This window comes from Zootoca vivipara, chromosome 3 (assembly GCF_963506605.1).
Source record: "Zootoca vivipara chromosome 3, rZooViv1.1, whole genome shotgun sequence".
NCBI lineage: Eukaryota > Metazoa > Chordata > Lepidosauria > Squamata > Lacertidae > Zootoca > Zootoca vivipara.
Genome location: NC_083278.1, coordinates 93,747,857 through 93,764,469, shown reverse-complemented (window position 1 = coordinate 93,764,469; position 16,613 = coordinate 93,747,857). Strand labels below are relative to the sequence as shown.

General features: G+C 39.6%; 1 protein-coding gene across 1 annotated transcript in view; it reads right to left on the bottom strand.

Moving 5' to 3' along the window:
* The window catches only part of USH2A (usherin), a 452,818-nt gene that overhangs the window by 167,912 nt on the left and 268,293 nt on the right, over positions 1–16,613 (bottom strand). The window contains exons 39-41 of the mRNA XM_060273280.1: positions 15,448–15,627; positions 1,534–1,684; positions 1,252–1,394 (exon numbers count right to left, since the gene is read on the bottom strand). Of these exons, the coding sequence (XP_060129263.1) occupies positions 1,252–1,394; positions 1,534–1,684; positions 15,448–15,627 (474 nt within the window). The remainder of the gene's footprint in view (positions 1–1,251; positions 1,395–1,533; positions 1,685–15,447; positions 15,628–16,613) is intronic.

The following is a 16,613-nucleotide window of genomic DNA, read 5'->3' as shown; positions in this document are numbered from 1 at the left end:
TTACTTACTGGTACAGACTGGGGTGAAGTGGGGTAGCCAATTAACCTCCCATGGACACCCGTGGGAACAGTAGAGCCCAAACACACATAGCGGGCAATAGAAAGAGATTTTTAAGTATTAAACATAATGAGAGTTGCATGTTTTCGGAGGGTGAGGAAAACACATCAGCAAAGTACAATATACCAGTTTTAGAGGATATCTCAGTGGTGGTATCATAAATACAACCAAAATGGGGAGTTGTTCAGAAAGTGTTGTCAGTTCTAACCAATTTCTGGCTCTAGGGTTACGGGAAATAGTTAAAGTAATAAAGAAGTGATAATTTAAATCCCACACCCAAATGTGGCTTCTGACAGAGTTCTTGTATTTAAAGAGCTGCTTAGCAGACTGAAATACTGCCGGTAAAGATATTCCAGTTGATGAACTGCCATGTTGAAAAAGCTTTGTTCATTGGCTTTCTACATGTTAAATACACTGGTGAGGGGTGGGGAAAGTGTGAAATCCATCTAGGGACTCAGCTACACGGCTGCAAATAAAACGTTTTAAATGTGTTGTAAAATGCAACATGCAAATGTGACACTAGATGGAGACAGTGAACTATGCCAAATTCAATGTATTTTTCAAAACGCTTTTTCAAAAAGCATTTTTGCAGTGTGTTTTTTATAGGTGTGTAGATTCCACCTAGGTCTGGCTTTATCATGAAACAAGGCAAACATTGGATGCAGATTCCATCAAGGATGCAGCTTTCCTGCATCCAACTTTCATTTCTATGTGCATTTAAAAAGCAAACAAACAAAGCTTCAGGCACCAGGGTCTGAGTAGCTCTTGGTGGTACATAAGAAGAGCAATGATAGATGAGGCTAAGGGCTCATCTACTCCAACATCCTGTTCCCACCAAGTGTTGCCGCTATCCTGAGTGTCCCCCAAAAAACTACTGCTTCCAACAGAACTTCAAGGTTTAAAATTAGGTAAATGAAAAGCCAAAGTAATTTTAAAGAAACAACACATTTGCTGCAGATCAGTAGGATCACCCAAACCAAATTATAGGAGCAAATTTCTGCAATTATGCATTTATCTGGCTTTTCAATATTCCATTGATTCACCAGTAGATAAGTGTGAACCTGCTTAAGAGCGCTGAGTGATGAATCTTGAAAAATGCTATTATCATTAAATCAGATATGATTGTCTTATATGCTGTCCTTGTGGGCATTTACTTAAGCAGAAATGCACCCTGCAGTTCCACAAACTACTCACTGTCCTCTGCTGTAATCATTAGAGTCCAGTTGCTGTATGTATCACCGTATCCATTGCAGGCGATAACCCTCATTTCATATGATGTGTACGGCTGCAGTTCTGTGACTAAATGGGTTAATGATGCTGAAGGTTCAGAAAGCAATCTAAAGGGGGGAAAATACATTAAAAGAGAAAATAGGAAACAAAATGAAGGTGGGACGCATTACATATGTACAGAAATGCTACTCTGCAGATCATTTTACATTTCTTCACTATGTTTAATAGATTTTATTATTTGCTTACTCTAGTCTATCTTCTAGGGAGTGCTTAGGCCTCATTTGGAGTCGGTAGCTGGGTAAGCCTGGAGCATTGTTGCGAACTGGTGTAGACCAGGCAACCTGAAGACTGGTCGGTGTGGCAGATGAAAGCCTTGGAGGCAACATGCCATCTGGAGCTGTCGAAAAACATGGATGAATTAGAGCAGAGAAAAATGTGGAGAACATATGCTGGATGGAATCAAAATGCTCCATGCACTAAAACAAACAAACAAAACCTGTTTCTGAGGATCAAAAGCAATGTAAGCATGGTCCATTTAATTCAACATATTCTCCCCCCCTTCATTATTGCACTATTGTACTATAGGCTTTCCATTGCAATGCCATTATCATGCCATGTCTGTGCTCAGAGCCATTCCCCCAACACCAACATGATTTAAGATGAAACACTCTCAAATAGAAAGGGAGTTGGTAATCCACAGGTTCACCTTTCCTTCCTTCCTTCCCTCCCTCCCTCCTTCCTTCCTTCCTTCCTTATCCATCAACTAAATATTCTGGGCAGCTTACAAATTTATTAAGAATGTAAAATACGATCCAACACTTAGAACTATAAGCAATACAAATCACACAACATAAAATATTGGGCACAGCAATGTAAGTCAGACTCCAGCCCTACTCAAAATCTGACAACATGTTTGGGAAACTGCAATTAAAAAAACGCCTTCAAATGCTTCCATTAAAGGCAACTTATTTCCATGTGAATCCAAGCAGAGTTAAGTATGGACTACAGAGGTTTTGTTTACATGCTGGACAATGTGGGATATTCTTATTGTATTAAGAGCTACATATAATTTACACATAATTTCTGAAAACATAAAAAATACAAAATTGCACTCTAAAGGATCAGAGCACTTCTGTGGAGTCTCTTGTTGAGCAGTAATAAAAAAGGTGTTCTGTGAAACTGTTCACATGGTGATCATTAAACTTCCCAAGCAACTAATCACCTGCACCCATATATCAAATGCCCACTGATTATTCAAAAATAAAGCATTTCACATATATTTAATAATAGGAGTGTTTCAGGAAACATTTTCCTCTTTCATCTCTTTAGTCCTAACTTCTCCTCCAAGGAATTGCTTAGTATCTAAGCAATAATTAGAAGGCAGCAATAATTTCTCTGCCACATTCTTAACAGAAGAGCCATGTACCTATCAGGGTGATATATTGGCTCTAACAAGCAATGCTACTCAAAATGCTCTGCTCAAGGTTTAATATAGCCCTCAAGGGGCAACCACTCCACCAGTAACTTACTGAATCAACACATCTTGTCCAGTAAATGCTCAATTAGCATGGTGAAATGGCATGGTGTAATTACAAAGAAGAAGTACAAGAATGAAAAGTATTACAAAACTGAATTGCACCCTCTATCAAAAAGCCCCCACCCATCTTTGTACCTTGAAGATAGCCTTTGCCAACCCAGATGTTTTGGACAGCAGCCTGGGCTCAGAAACTCTTCATGCCATTAACCAAGGTAAAGATTAAGTCACATCAAAAGTACTGTCCTCACACCTCCCCCTGCAACCTGATCTGACAGAAAAAAATCAAGAGGGGGCTGGTTCCATTAATATCTCTTATCCCACCTCACTGGGCCCTCTCTCTACATAATGAACCCCAGGGATGTCAAGACAGGAGTGCCTGGCGTGCTATGGTCCATGGGGTCACGAAGAGTCGGACACGACTAAACAACAAGGGATGTCAAAAGCAGCTGGCTTCCTGTTTGGTTGAGCCTCTTTCTACTTGGCAGCCCTTTGCAGAATCTCCAGAGATGAAAAAGGGTGGGTTTGCGACTTGTCTTTCCTTTGAATGCCTTCATATCTGCTAAAGAAATTTTGTTTAGTAACCAAGTCTCCCTTAGATATCAATGAATATAAGTTTTCTTTCTTTTAAAATAGCTTATTTCTTCAGCTCTCTTAAAAATATAGAAATAACTCTGTTTTTGTAATTTGAACTCTGGTGTTAGTTAAAGTTTTGCCTAGTCACAGGATCTGACCCACTCACGTTGCTTAGCCAATTGGCTCACACTCCAAGCTAAGGATAAGGAGTCTGTGACCCTCATTTGTTTACTGGACTCCAACTCCCATCAGCACCACCAGCAAGCCTAATGGTCTGGGGCAGGCACCCCCAAACTTCGGCCCTCCAGATGTTTTGGACTACAATTCCCATCATCTCTGACCACTGGTCCTGTTAGCTAGGGATCATGGGAATTGTAGGCCAAAACATCTGGAGGGCCGCAGTTTGGGGATTCCCCGGTCTGGGGTGATAGGAGTTGTAGCTGAACAACATCTAGCCACTGCTTTAAAGGGACAGTTAAGAGGAGCACACGGCAACTCATCTTTACAAGCACCTTTGCAAGTTTATCATCCTCAAGCTGAACTTCTGCTAAAACTATGCAAAGAATAAAAGAATGCCAATAAGCAATTAGTTGACTGATTAATGATTATAAATACGTGTCAGGGAGACACTAGATGGAATCTATTGCTGTCCAGAAAAGCCAATTATATGTCATGCTGTTTAAAAAGATACCCAGCCAATAACTGTCATAGAATAATGAGCTACCAAAACAAGGAATAAACAAATAAATAGATATCACATGCTAATCTAAATCTCTGAAAGAATAAATTCCTTTTCACAGCCATTGGTCCTTATAGTTGCTTTGTATGCTGTCATGTATTATTGACCTCTTGTTAAGGACACATAGCTTCAAAATTAATTCACTCACCACACACACACATATATAATTTGGAAGTCATATGTTAAACAGCTATATCTTCTGACATGGCAAGAAAAAGAGGACAAGAGGCTTGGAAATCTCAGAAATCTGGAATGACTTCCATTTTCATGCATTTATAAAAATAATCAAGGTTTCTACCCTACATCTCTTTCAACCTATAAAGCCTCATACAGCTCAGGATGAAGGGCTCTGGGAGGAGGGGTGCTCACGTGAGATCTCGTAGAAACTCCGATGGTCCCACAAGATCTAATGAAAGCATCCCAGAGCCAGGAACACTGAGCAGGCCTTGTGCCCAAGAAAGGCAGAGAGCTACTTATGTTGCATTTTGGTTAGTTTAAGAACTGATCCAGTGGACCTGTGGCCGAATAAATTAATAGCATAACATGTCAACACAAGCATTCCAGCGCAATCATGTGTCAAAACCAATGAAGAAGCAATACTAGCAAAGTTCAATGTTCCAGCTGCAGCATACTAGAACTGACTCGTTGTCTTGTTCACAATATGTCTAAAGAATTCAAAGTATTGGCTCTTTGAAGAAATCTATATTCTCTAGTGTACAAAGAATACTGCATTACATGTCAGGTTCAGCTAAAACCTATTTTTTTTTATTATTTTGGCTTCTCTTCCCCCCTTAACAAAAAATCTAATTTGCTTGTTGTTCCCTTAGGTACACAGTACACAGTTCATAATTCATTTGATGTAAAATGTCAGTTTAGATTCTTGCACTTCTTTGATACATGAGAAAAAACATGTACATTTCAATTTTCTTCTATGAGACTCTGCCAGCAAAAGCCTCCCATTGAGCTGCTCAAAGACCTTTGTGTTAAATTAAACATCAAGATTCAGAAACTGTGAGGAGTGATATTTCCAAGACATATAGTACAAATATATGAGCCTGGGAAAAAGGTAATGATTTTTCCTACCAGTAAAGTGATCTCTCCCAAAGAGCATCTTTGATCCTTGAATTAGTTCTCAGTTATAATTTAATACATCACGACTGTCGGGAGCTTTCTTTACATTTAGACACAAAGTAATATAGTCAGGTCCACAAAGAGCAAAACAACATATTCAGGGGTGTTTCTTTCTCTCATTATGTTTATTCTCTCAATAACAGTGCATGAAGAGGCATAAAAAGGGGGAAGAAGAAGAAGAGTTTGGATTTGATATCCCGCTTTATCACTACCCGAAGGAGTCTCAAAGCGGCTAACGTTCTCCTTTTCCTTCCTCCCCCACAAGAAACACTCTGAGGTGAGTGGGGCTGAGAGACTTCAGAGAAGTGTGACTAGCCCAAGGTCACCCAGCAGCTACATGTGGAGGAGCGGGGAATAGAACCCAGTTCACCAGATTACGAGTTCACTGCTCTTAACCACTACATCACACTGGCATAGCAATGGGGCTGAAAAATGAACTAGTCAAGAAACCACCAATCACTGTTTATTTAATTTGTACATTACTCTAAGGGGTTCAAGATGGTGCACATTTCATCCTCAAATCCACCCTGTAAGGTAGGTTGGGTTGAGACCAGGGCATCTATGTCCAGGGGCCACAGATGTTGTACCCATCATAGCTCCTGGAAGGCACTGCAAGTCAAATGAGCCTCCAGTGATGAAGATGTAAAAATCAGCAACATAAAACTGCACACGTGAGTGTGTGACTGGCTCAAGTTCACTTTGTAAGCATCATGAACCTAGGAATCATGGTCAAAGTCAAAGTCAATTTCTTGATCCACTACACCACACGTAACACAGCTGCATGGTACATGCAATTCACAGGATATCCTAAGATTACATTTGAGAACAGATTCTGTGTTTCTCAGCTATGGCTTTTGTGACATCACAGCAGCTCACGCAATACCTAGGGAGGAAGATTGACATATAACCAAGAGTTGTGTTTATTTTAGTTTTTGTATTTTGACAGTATCTACACATTTTCAATTTGATACCATGGTCTTATCGCCACTGTCAGAGTAACTGCCCTACGTGGCCTCCACAAAGAAAACCCAGAGTGCTGAATGGCAATATAGATTTAATAAAAAATGCACCATACCTCTCAAATTAAGGGTAATGCTTCAGGTGCTGCACGTACCTTTAATACATACTTGCCATCAATGGTTTTATGCTAATGTCCTCATTTTTAGCAACTATCCTTTAGTATTTTTCTTGCAAGCGAATTAATTATTGCATGGCTGTTTGAAATTGGCTAGCCCAAGTTTTTTTAAAAGACTTTTTGGTGCACGGTGTCATTTAGCAAAATCTCAAAACAGCTTGGCTGGGTTTTGTCCTACACGTCAAAGTAAAAGACGAAGCATTATAGCCAACTCTGGTTACATAAGGGAGGATACATTAAGAGATGAAAAGTATCATTATCAGAAACCTCTTTCCTCCATCATTTGATGGTTCTTAAGAAATGGGATCCTCTTCAAGGAGGGTCCTGCTTGCGTGCGGGACCTTGGGGCCCCACTAACATCCAGGAGCTGGGCGTAGCCCGGGTCTCTCTGGGATGGCCCCAGGATCGCGCCAGTCCCAAGAGCCAATCAGGTGGGCTGGTGCGAGCGTGGGGGGTACAAAAATGTCAAAGCGATGTGTCAGAGGCACTTGCTTCACGCTGCCAAACTTCCGCCCACCCTCCCTCTTTTGGTGTCTGTGCTTTGGGCTTGCTTGGGACTTCATTTGGTAACCTGTCTTGTGGCAGGGGCCTGGTAGGAATTTTTTTCCCACTTGGCAGATTGACACTGGCCATTTGGTTTTCACCTACCTCCCAGCAATCATCACAACTTTGTAAGGTTTGGTGGTTAGGCATTGGCTTAATGTTGTGTCGGGGAGGAGACACGGCCATCACTTGCCCCTCCACGAAAAGGGTATTCTGTTAAAGGAATCTGGGGGTCCTAGATCTTGCCTGAAGTCCGCTTGAGGGGCTAGGGCCATGCCAGGACCACGGGAACACCAGGGTGAGCTTTAGTCGATTTGCATCAATGGAGCACCCTTGTTTGGTTTACCCTTCCAGACTCCCTGCTAGGAGGGCAGGAGTCAGTTATAGTTTGTCAATGCCTAAGCCAATACCACTCACATTGTGTAATTAGAAAGGTTGTGGCCTAAATTATTTGCCCATCAACCTTAAACTAAAATACGTGTCTGTGTGGATTTTTTTTTTGGGGGGGGGGTCCTGGGGTCCTCAAAGCACAAATTTAAAAACCCATCCATACCAAACACAGAGAACATGTCTCATAGTGGGGCAAGGAACACGTAAAGCAGGTTCATGTTTTTCCTCACTCTCAATGGAATTGAGAGACCTAAGCTACTATTTATTTTCGTTTCATTTCAGAGGGAGGGCAGTCTTCTTCTTCTTCTTCTTCTTCTTCTTCTTCTTCTTCTTCTTCTTCTTCTTCTTCTTCTTCTTCTTCTTCTTTGCGGAATGAAGAGCTCAAGTCTATCAATTGATCCAAACAATAGTCCAATAGTCTAGTGTACTATTTTCACTTCATGGTTATAATATCCAACGATTATAACCACGCTTATAGTGAAATCACGACTGATGTGACTTAAAACACAATTGCTTTCAGCATATGCACTTTGGATTCTGAAGTGAGCATGGTTTCGGAGTACAGTTTGGGAAGCACCAACAATGGTATATCTTCTGCTTTGCATGCAGGCAGTCCCAGGTCCAATATCTGGCAGCTCCTAGTAGGGCTTGGAGAGAACCTTGTCTGAAATCCAGGAGAGCTGTTGCCTGCCAGTGCAGACAATGCTGGTCTTAGTATAAGGCAGCTTCCTGTGTTCTTAGGTTGGTGTCCTTCTTGCAACTCAAGCGTTCCAACAAAGAATGGATCTGAAGCCAAGGTTCCAATGTCTAAACAGAATACCACAGGCCACTCACTGGGAAGGTACTGAGTAAAACTACTACATCTTTGGGGGCAAAACATTCTACCCCCCCCCCATAATGAAGATAGCTCACTTAATCTATGTCAAGAGAACAACATCAAGCCCTCTTGTTTCAGCAGTGTTGTGAGCATGTAGGAACAAAGCAAAAGTCTCAGCTGCTTTTCTGCCAGGATCCTCCTTTTGCCAGTGTGGGGCAGCAGCCTATGTTGATCTCTGAAACATATGTGGACAACTAGGGTCCAGTACCATCCTGCATGCATGCATTGTGAGGATCAGAAAGCTGTAAAAAATGCAGCTGGACTCTAGACTAAGCCCCACAAAAGGAGACCAAAAGAGCATCTGTAATGACCAGAGCATGATTTTAAAGAAGTCAAAATACAATTCTAAAAGAATGGCAAACCCGCTGCAATATAACCACAATCTTACAATACACACGCATGCAAATCCTAAAAGTCTAAGTAAGCATTTGATGTCTTCTTCTTTCCATTTTTTTATTTTACTGTTTCATTTCAAACTACTTCATCTCAAACAGGATTGGTTTTAACCTGAAAGTTATAGAATGCCTGCCTTTGAAAATGGGGGAAAAGCCAAAAGGAAAAAAGAACACTTGTGGAAATCATACTTAAGGAACAATATCCCACTATTTATCCCCTGGTAATGTGTGGGGGGTGGGATCAGTGATTGATCCCCTCTTCTCCGCTTAAACCCCACAATTCATGCCCTCAAGATGCACTTAAGAGAATTCCTTTTTGTTATCATTTTTCGTCTATATAACCCACATGAGAGTACATAACTGTGTTAGGGAGCCACGTCTATGCTGGAGGCTTGCTGAGGCTATTGGAAGCAAGAAAGCTTCAAAGCGTCCTCTGCTATGCTTAGGACCTCAAAAGTTGATATTTGGCTCACTTTGCTTGAATTTTTCTTTTTCTTTTTAATCAGAAGGCTAACCTCTGCACTGTAGCAAGCTCCATGCAAGCAGGATAAGAAATACATTAATGCATTTTTGTTTTTTAAAAATAAAATCATGATGTCTTCCTCTGCTGACAGTTTATTAAGATGACATTTTATTGAGAAAGCAGACTGCTATTATTGCAGCTACATAAAGTCTTTCCTTCTGATTCCTGAACTGTCATACAGAATGTATATGTAGACAGGGGCGTAGGAAAGGCGTGTGGGGTGCGGTTCGCCCTAGGTGCCATCATGGAGGAGGGTGACAAATTATCAAGGAACAATTACTGCCCTACGAGGGCGGTTCATAAAAAACCAAAACAAAAAAACTTTTCTTAAATAAAATGCCTGCTCCAAAGCTCTTATCTTACTACACTAGGGATTATATAGCTACATATGAAATTTCATGCATATTAGTTAATATCTTGACCCTCCTCCATGAAAATAGCTGTTTACGTGGCCGTTTTCCTATGTCGTGAAAGCTGAAATTTCAATAAAGCATGTGCCTTTGCTAGACTCTTTTTGGGCACTTGCTAAAAGCATTCTTCTTTAGGCAAGCATACCTAGATGCTTAGGAAGTTGATATAATTTTAATCTTAATATTTTAGCTTTTGTATGTTTTAAAGTAGGATTGTTAATATTTCTTGATTTTACTGCTGTGGTTTTTTTTGTAAACCACTTTTCAGGTTTTTTAAAACAAATGTTATTAAATAAGTAAACAATAAATATAAATAAAACAACACAAGCCAAAACACAATCCATCCTAAAGATTTAAGTATCTGTCCATAGTCGTCAACTTGTTATCAGAGGCTCAGAATCCACATTCCTTTGTAAGAAAATACGAAATAACGTAAATGCATTTTAGCAGACAAAAAAAATCATAATCAATGTGTTGGGGGGGGGTGTGACAAGAAATTTTCCGCACTGGGTACCACCTGACCTTCCTACGCCTCTGTATGTAGAAATATATTAAAAGGTAAGCCATTATGTCTTGCTATCTGCATGCATTAAATACCGAGAAATTTAAATGCTCCCATTGTAAAGTAAGAGACAGGGTAGTGTGGTTAGCTTGCAGACTGGGGAGACTTGACTTGAAAGCTCAGCGGGTCACACTCTTTCTCGCAAGCTAACCTACACCACAGGGTTGTGAAGAAAATAAAATGAGTGAAGAAGAACCATGTGTGCCACCTTAATCTTGTTGGAGGAGGGGGGGGGATATAAATGTAATAAATTAAATGAAGTTGCATTGATAAGACACTTCTATGAAGCTCAGGAGTTAAAGAATTCTGGCAACACTCAAGCCCTATTTAGTGGAGAGCCAGCCGAAACACATATCCTTCCTGAACTGAGCAGGAAGATCGGAGTGGGGATTGTAAGTGGGATCACACCAGACTCCTGATCAAAACCAGCACCTTGAATTTTACTTGGAAACAAAGTTGTGCCAGAGTTGGTGTTATACGTTCAGACCCTCGCTGCTGAATTCTCCACCAGCTGCAGTTTCCAAACCATCTCTGCTAAAACAGCTATTTTCATGGAGGAGGGTCAAGATATTAACTAATATGCATGAAATTTCATATGTAGCTATATAATCCCTAGTGTAGTAAGATAAGAGCTTTGGAGCCCAGTGTATAACACACTGCAGATATAGCAGTGCCAATAGGACAGAAAACAGTAGAGAACATTTATGCTGCCCCTTCACTCCCCCCCAACCCCCCCTCGGGATTCTGGTCTGGGGTACATATGTGCTCCTAATTTGACAGTTTTCCAGGGAAGCCTGGCGCCACTTGAACTGTGACATCCTAGGCAGGTGCTTCTATTGCCTACTGAACTGAGCTAGCACAACATACATTTCAAAGAAGTAGGTTCTTCCTTGCACCCTCCTCCTTTGTCTTTCTCACAACGAAACCATCCCACAAGACAACTATAATGGAATGTATAATGTTCTCATAAATTTCCTCATGCTATTTTCAAGACCATAATTGCTATTTATTTGAGTTAATTTCAAAATTATTTGAGTTATTTTCAAAATTGCTTGAATGCCAATGTCTGATTATTCTGCTGAGCTTCACACACACACACACACACACACACACACACACTCCTCCTGAAACATATTAGGACAAGATTAATGGGATGAATTTATTCCTTTTAGGGGGGAAAAGAGAGCTCGGAAGAAAACTATTTCTACCTCTGCAGTATGAAATTTGTCACTAATCATTTTAAACTATGCCCTTTTATGCTTCTTCTGTCTCTTTTAGCTTTCCATGCAGTTCTTTGATGTAACAAAGACAGTTCCAGACAAGATTTCAGTTCCTCTGGAAAAAAAAAAGTCTTGAGGCCAAATGCAGTGTATTTAAAATTTATACACTCCATAATGCCTTTGTTCTGAACTTGAACATCATGCAAAACTTCTGTTTTCTTTCGCTTTACAACTCTGAGATCATTTGTTTTCCTGGTTTCAGCTTATTATAATGCAGCACCGAGTTTAGCTGGTGGTTCCATCATTTAACTACATGCACAGTCATGGCTGACCCTTTCTGATCAATTGCCAATCCATACAGGTTTGACTGATAAAAGAGCCAATTAGATTTAAGCAAATTAAGGGACATCACCAATGTCAACCACTTATTAAACCAAATGCCAAATTCCATGCATACAAAACACTAATGCACCAAGTCCCATTAAGAGTTGAATTCTTAACCCCATTAGTAACTCAAGACCTCTACAGGGGAAGGGTCACAACAAAGTTTCATATTTATGGATTCACATTTGGATCTTGTTTTTATTTTATTTTTTTACATTATTTTCTAAGAACTCTTGAACCAGCACTGAAAGAATGAGGATAGTTGATAAAAATGTAACCTCATCTTAAAGAGATGCTTTTAAAAATGACTCTAAACACTATTCTCAGTTATTTAAAATATTACTATGTAATAATCTTCAAAATATGTTTTTCTTGCTATGTTAAAATATTAAAGAATATTACATAGCAATCTTTTAAATAACCGAACTATTCCAGAGTCTAAAAATGCTACTTTTTTAATACAGTAGCTGTATTTTGTTGTCACGTAGAAATAATTTTCATTAACCTTCTATATTTTAAGTGCAGGTCTTTTTACAATTAATTGTTATCCAAGATTTTATTTTAAAAATAACAACATTTAAAAGTATCATGTTGGTGTTTTTGTTTGTTTTTGATATTACAAATAGAAAAACTCACACTTTGCACAAAATTTACTACTAGCTGAGAATTGTTATAACAAATTATATTTCCTTTTGGTGAACTTACATTAATTAACAAATCAATACAGTTTTATGCTGAGAGTACATTTGGGATAATAATTTCTCTTGATTAGATTACACAGGTAAGTCATTTGTTCTTTCAAACGCCATGTCAAATATGCTATTGTCCAAATCAAGGGATAGCCACCAAATATTCAAAACAAGTTCACACCACAGGAGCCTGCTTCAAATTAAATAAATAAACCAATTTCCCATTTTATCACAGGGAAATGAATGGATTAATCCTAGCAATTAATGCATGCTTTCAGTTCAAACCATTACATATTTCTCAATTCCCATTCTTCATTAACTGATATGAACCTTGTGATTTCAGCACCTGCTAGAGAACACTGAATACAGCCACAAAATCTTCAAGGGTGGCTGAGTTTTTATCAATAGTATCTCTTAGGGTGGTGAATGGCACTATTTAGCGGGAAGAAACTCCAATGAAAGTCCTCATTATTACATATTTTTACATGGCTGTTTATCTGTATATATTTTAAAATTGTATATATGGATGTTTTATGATGGCCTATATTTCCAATGCCTAATAAACGTTTGGCGAAGTAAGTACAGCCACAAAATGTAGTTTCTTTTGGAAAAGAATATACACATCCCCCTGTTTTGTATGCTACAGTTCTACACATGCCCTTCAATTAAGTGAACAATTCGGGGGGGGGGATAGTAATTGATTGTTACAGTTCTGCTTCTGCCCTTAAGGGAATGGGAGAGGAGCGGCAGAAAGCAGGAGTAAACTGTACAATACCAATCTACACCAAAGTTTGCCAGAATATAGAAACAATCTGGTAAACAGCAATCTCATGCAAATAAACGTATTTCCTACATTCCATACTTTCTGGTATAAAGGTTGTGTTTTGTGAGAAAAACAAAGAGTTAAGATAAAGAAAGGATCATACTTTCAAGAGCTGTTGTAAAGGAAGATTGAATGAATCAAAGGCAGAACAGTCATTTGAAATAACTGGAGGAAATATATACTAAAGGAATGTGTTAGGTCCCTGTATTCATCACTGCAACTACAAGGGTCAGGAATATCAGCCACAGAAGTCACCACACTTGGCCACCAAAGAAGAATTCTGGATGACCCAACGGCTGCAAATGATATTGTAATCACTACATATTGATTCAGTAAGCAAAGTCCACAATGTAACACTATGAACCGTGTTCTTGTGCTTTTTGGCACCCCTCACCCTATAAATCAAGTACACATCCTGGTTAGGTGTGCCAATTCCTGGCTGGTGGCGTTATGCAATGGCACTGGTTTGGGAACAGAGCTAAAAGGATCAGCTAAAAGGATAAGCCTGCGTGAAGAATGCTTGTCTTTCAAAAAGAGAACCAGCACATACCCAAATGCCCTCCAAAGCTGGACTTTTAAGCGAAAGTCTTCAGATCACCTTCAGTTAAGCTTGCAAATCTGATAAATTCCTCTTACCAACTGGTTGCGACAGAGTGCTGCAGTTTACTGTTTCATTTTAAAATGTGGCATTAGGGCCTAGGGTGTTAATGCACTCAAACAAAATTATTATAATAAAACATAATGGCAAGGTAAATATGGATTATAGAATGTCGTATATATCAGTGCTTTTCTCATATGTGCTGGTTCATTTATTATTCATTTCAGTACGAATCACAGTCCACTGGACAACGGGATGGAAAATTTCTTTAATAACTTCCAGTGCTAATTTAATTCTACTTAAACACACATAGTCTAGTGAATGCCACATGCTTTTCAGCATGATTGTATGTGTAAATCAGGATAATATGTTTTCAGATCATTAAGTAAAAGGAAGCATGAACTAAAACCTATTTAATCAATGAGGTATTGCTTTTAAAGTACCACAAGGTCATAAAAAAGATCATTTCAAAGCTATACGTTTCCTAATTGTAATCAACAACAATCAAATGATGAAAGAAACTATATCATAATTCCTATAATAAGTTGGCATAAATATTAAATATATGCCCATCTTTAAAGATGCTCTGCTCTTTTCTTTTGTGAGTCTCTCTCTCTCCCTCTCTCTTTCTCTGTCATCAGGGCCACCACCCCTCTCATTCACAGCCACACAAAAACCCACCTAGCTCACACTGCGAACACCATTCTGGAGCAAGGAAGGGAAGTAGGGAGGGTTGGCAGAGGTTTAGGCTGGTAGCGGCTGACCAAGAAACTTAAAAAAAAAAAACACAGCCCAACCCACATTGGGAGGGGTCTGCAGTGTGAAGGGTGGTTTGTGTCTGCTTGCAGCAGCGTGGGTTGGATGGCGCCTGAAACAGTTCATCATGTTTCCAAAAAGATTGGTGACTGCCTACCTCAGGGGTCAGCAAACTTTTTCAGCAGGGGGCCAGTCCACTGTCCCAAAAATAAGCCAGAGATGCATTTTAAATAAAAGGACACATTCTACTCATATAAAAACACCAGGCAGACCCCACAAATAACCCAGAGATGCATTTTAAATGAAAGGACACATTCTACTCATGTAAAAACATGCTGATTCCCGGACTGTCCGCGGGCCGGATTTAGAAGGCAATTGGGCCGCATCCGGCCCCCGGGCCTTAGTTTGGGAACCCCTGGCCTACTTAAACAGAAAGACAGAAAGAAAGGCCCCTCTGTACTACACATTTAAAGCAGTTGCATATCACTTCATGGCTTCCCTCAAATGATCCTGGTAAGTGTAGTTTGTTGATGGCACTGAGGGTTGTTAGTGGGCTCCCATTCCCCTCACAGAGCTACAAGTCCCAGAGTCAATCTCTCTTCCCAGGAAACTCTGAGAACTGTTAGGTCTGTGAAGAGAATAGGTGTCTCCAAACAGCTCTCAGCACTCTTAACAAACTACATTTCCCAAGATTCTTTGGGGGAAGCCAAGACTGTTTACAAAGTGCTCTGATACTACTTTAAATCTATAGTGCATATAGGGGTGAAGAGGGCAGTAACAGCACAACTGCACCCCACCTTCAAATATTTTATTGTGAAAATGTTTGTGTGCTTTACTTGTGAAGCGGTGGGCAGAGAACATGTCATCATACTTACCTGAAGGAGGTGTGGTGGCCATCACACGATCACTCATCACATAGCCTTGGCTATTGGAAGCATTCACCTGAACTGTGTAGTTTGAAAACGGAATTAGTCCTCCAATGGGCACCCAGATATTTGCTTCTTTGCTGGTATGCAAAATTTGTGTCCCATTTAAAATAGCATAATTGCCATTAGCTGGAAGAGAAAGAGAGAAAAAGCTAAAAATTTCTCTAGCTGATAAAAGCTCACCCATGTTAAAAAAACACATAAATTGTTACAATATTTCTCCATAATAAAACATATGATCATTAACAGAAAGCTGTAAGTCATAAAGAACAATTGCCATAGGAGACAGGGCTGGAAAAGTGAAAACCATAATGTGGGTGTGTAATGTGGCTGAAAAATCGCAGTATCAAGAGTCTGTAGAAGGGGGTGGGTTTAATTGCCTAGTTGAGAGGGTGTTTGAGAGAGTGGAAATGAGGTTTTTTTGGTGTTTTCTGCTGTTACTGGATTGTTCTTATTCAGCAGACCTAATTTATTGTGCCTGGTTGTTGATTCTTTTATTTATTTAAAGGCTGGCTGACTTATTTTGAAATCTGAGGAAAATACTATAGAATAACAACAACCAGAACTTCATTAAGCAATTAATTATGGCTAAAGAGTACACTGAAGAGTACACACACTTAACTTGTTTATGATGTAAAACTGGGAAGGACAGCAAATATAGTATAGTATAGTATAGTATAGTATAGTATAGTATAGTATAGTATAGTATAGTATAGTATAGAACTAAGTTTTTATTTTGGTATGAGCTTTCGTGTGCATGCACACTTCTTCAGATACAGTGAAATGGAAGTTTCCAGGCACTTATGTAGAGAAGGGGTGGGGAGGGGTGGGGATGGGGAGGGGGGATCACTCAGAAGGGTGGTGGAAATGGGTGATTGACTGACTGATAGCTGTTGATGACCGCAAACGACTGCAAATGGTTTTGCATGAAAAAGCAAGGGTTGAGATGGCTGAAGATCGCTTATCATGTATAATGAGATAAGAACCCGATATCTCTGTTCAAACCAGGTCCCTCCATGGTTTTGAGCTTGGTGATAAGTTGCAATTCAGCAACTTCTCTTTCCAGTCTATTTCTGAAATTCTTTTGTAGTAAGACAGCTACTTTGAGATCTTGT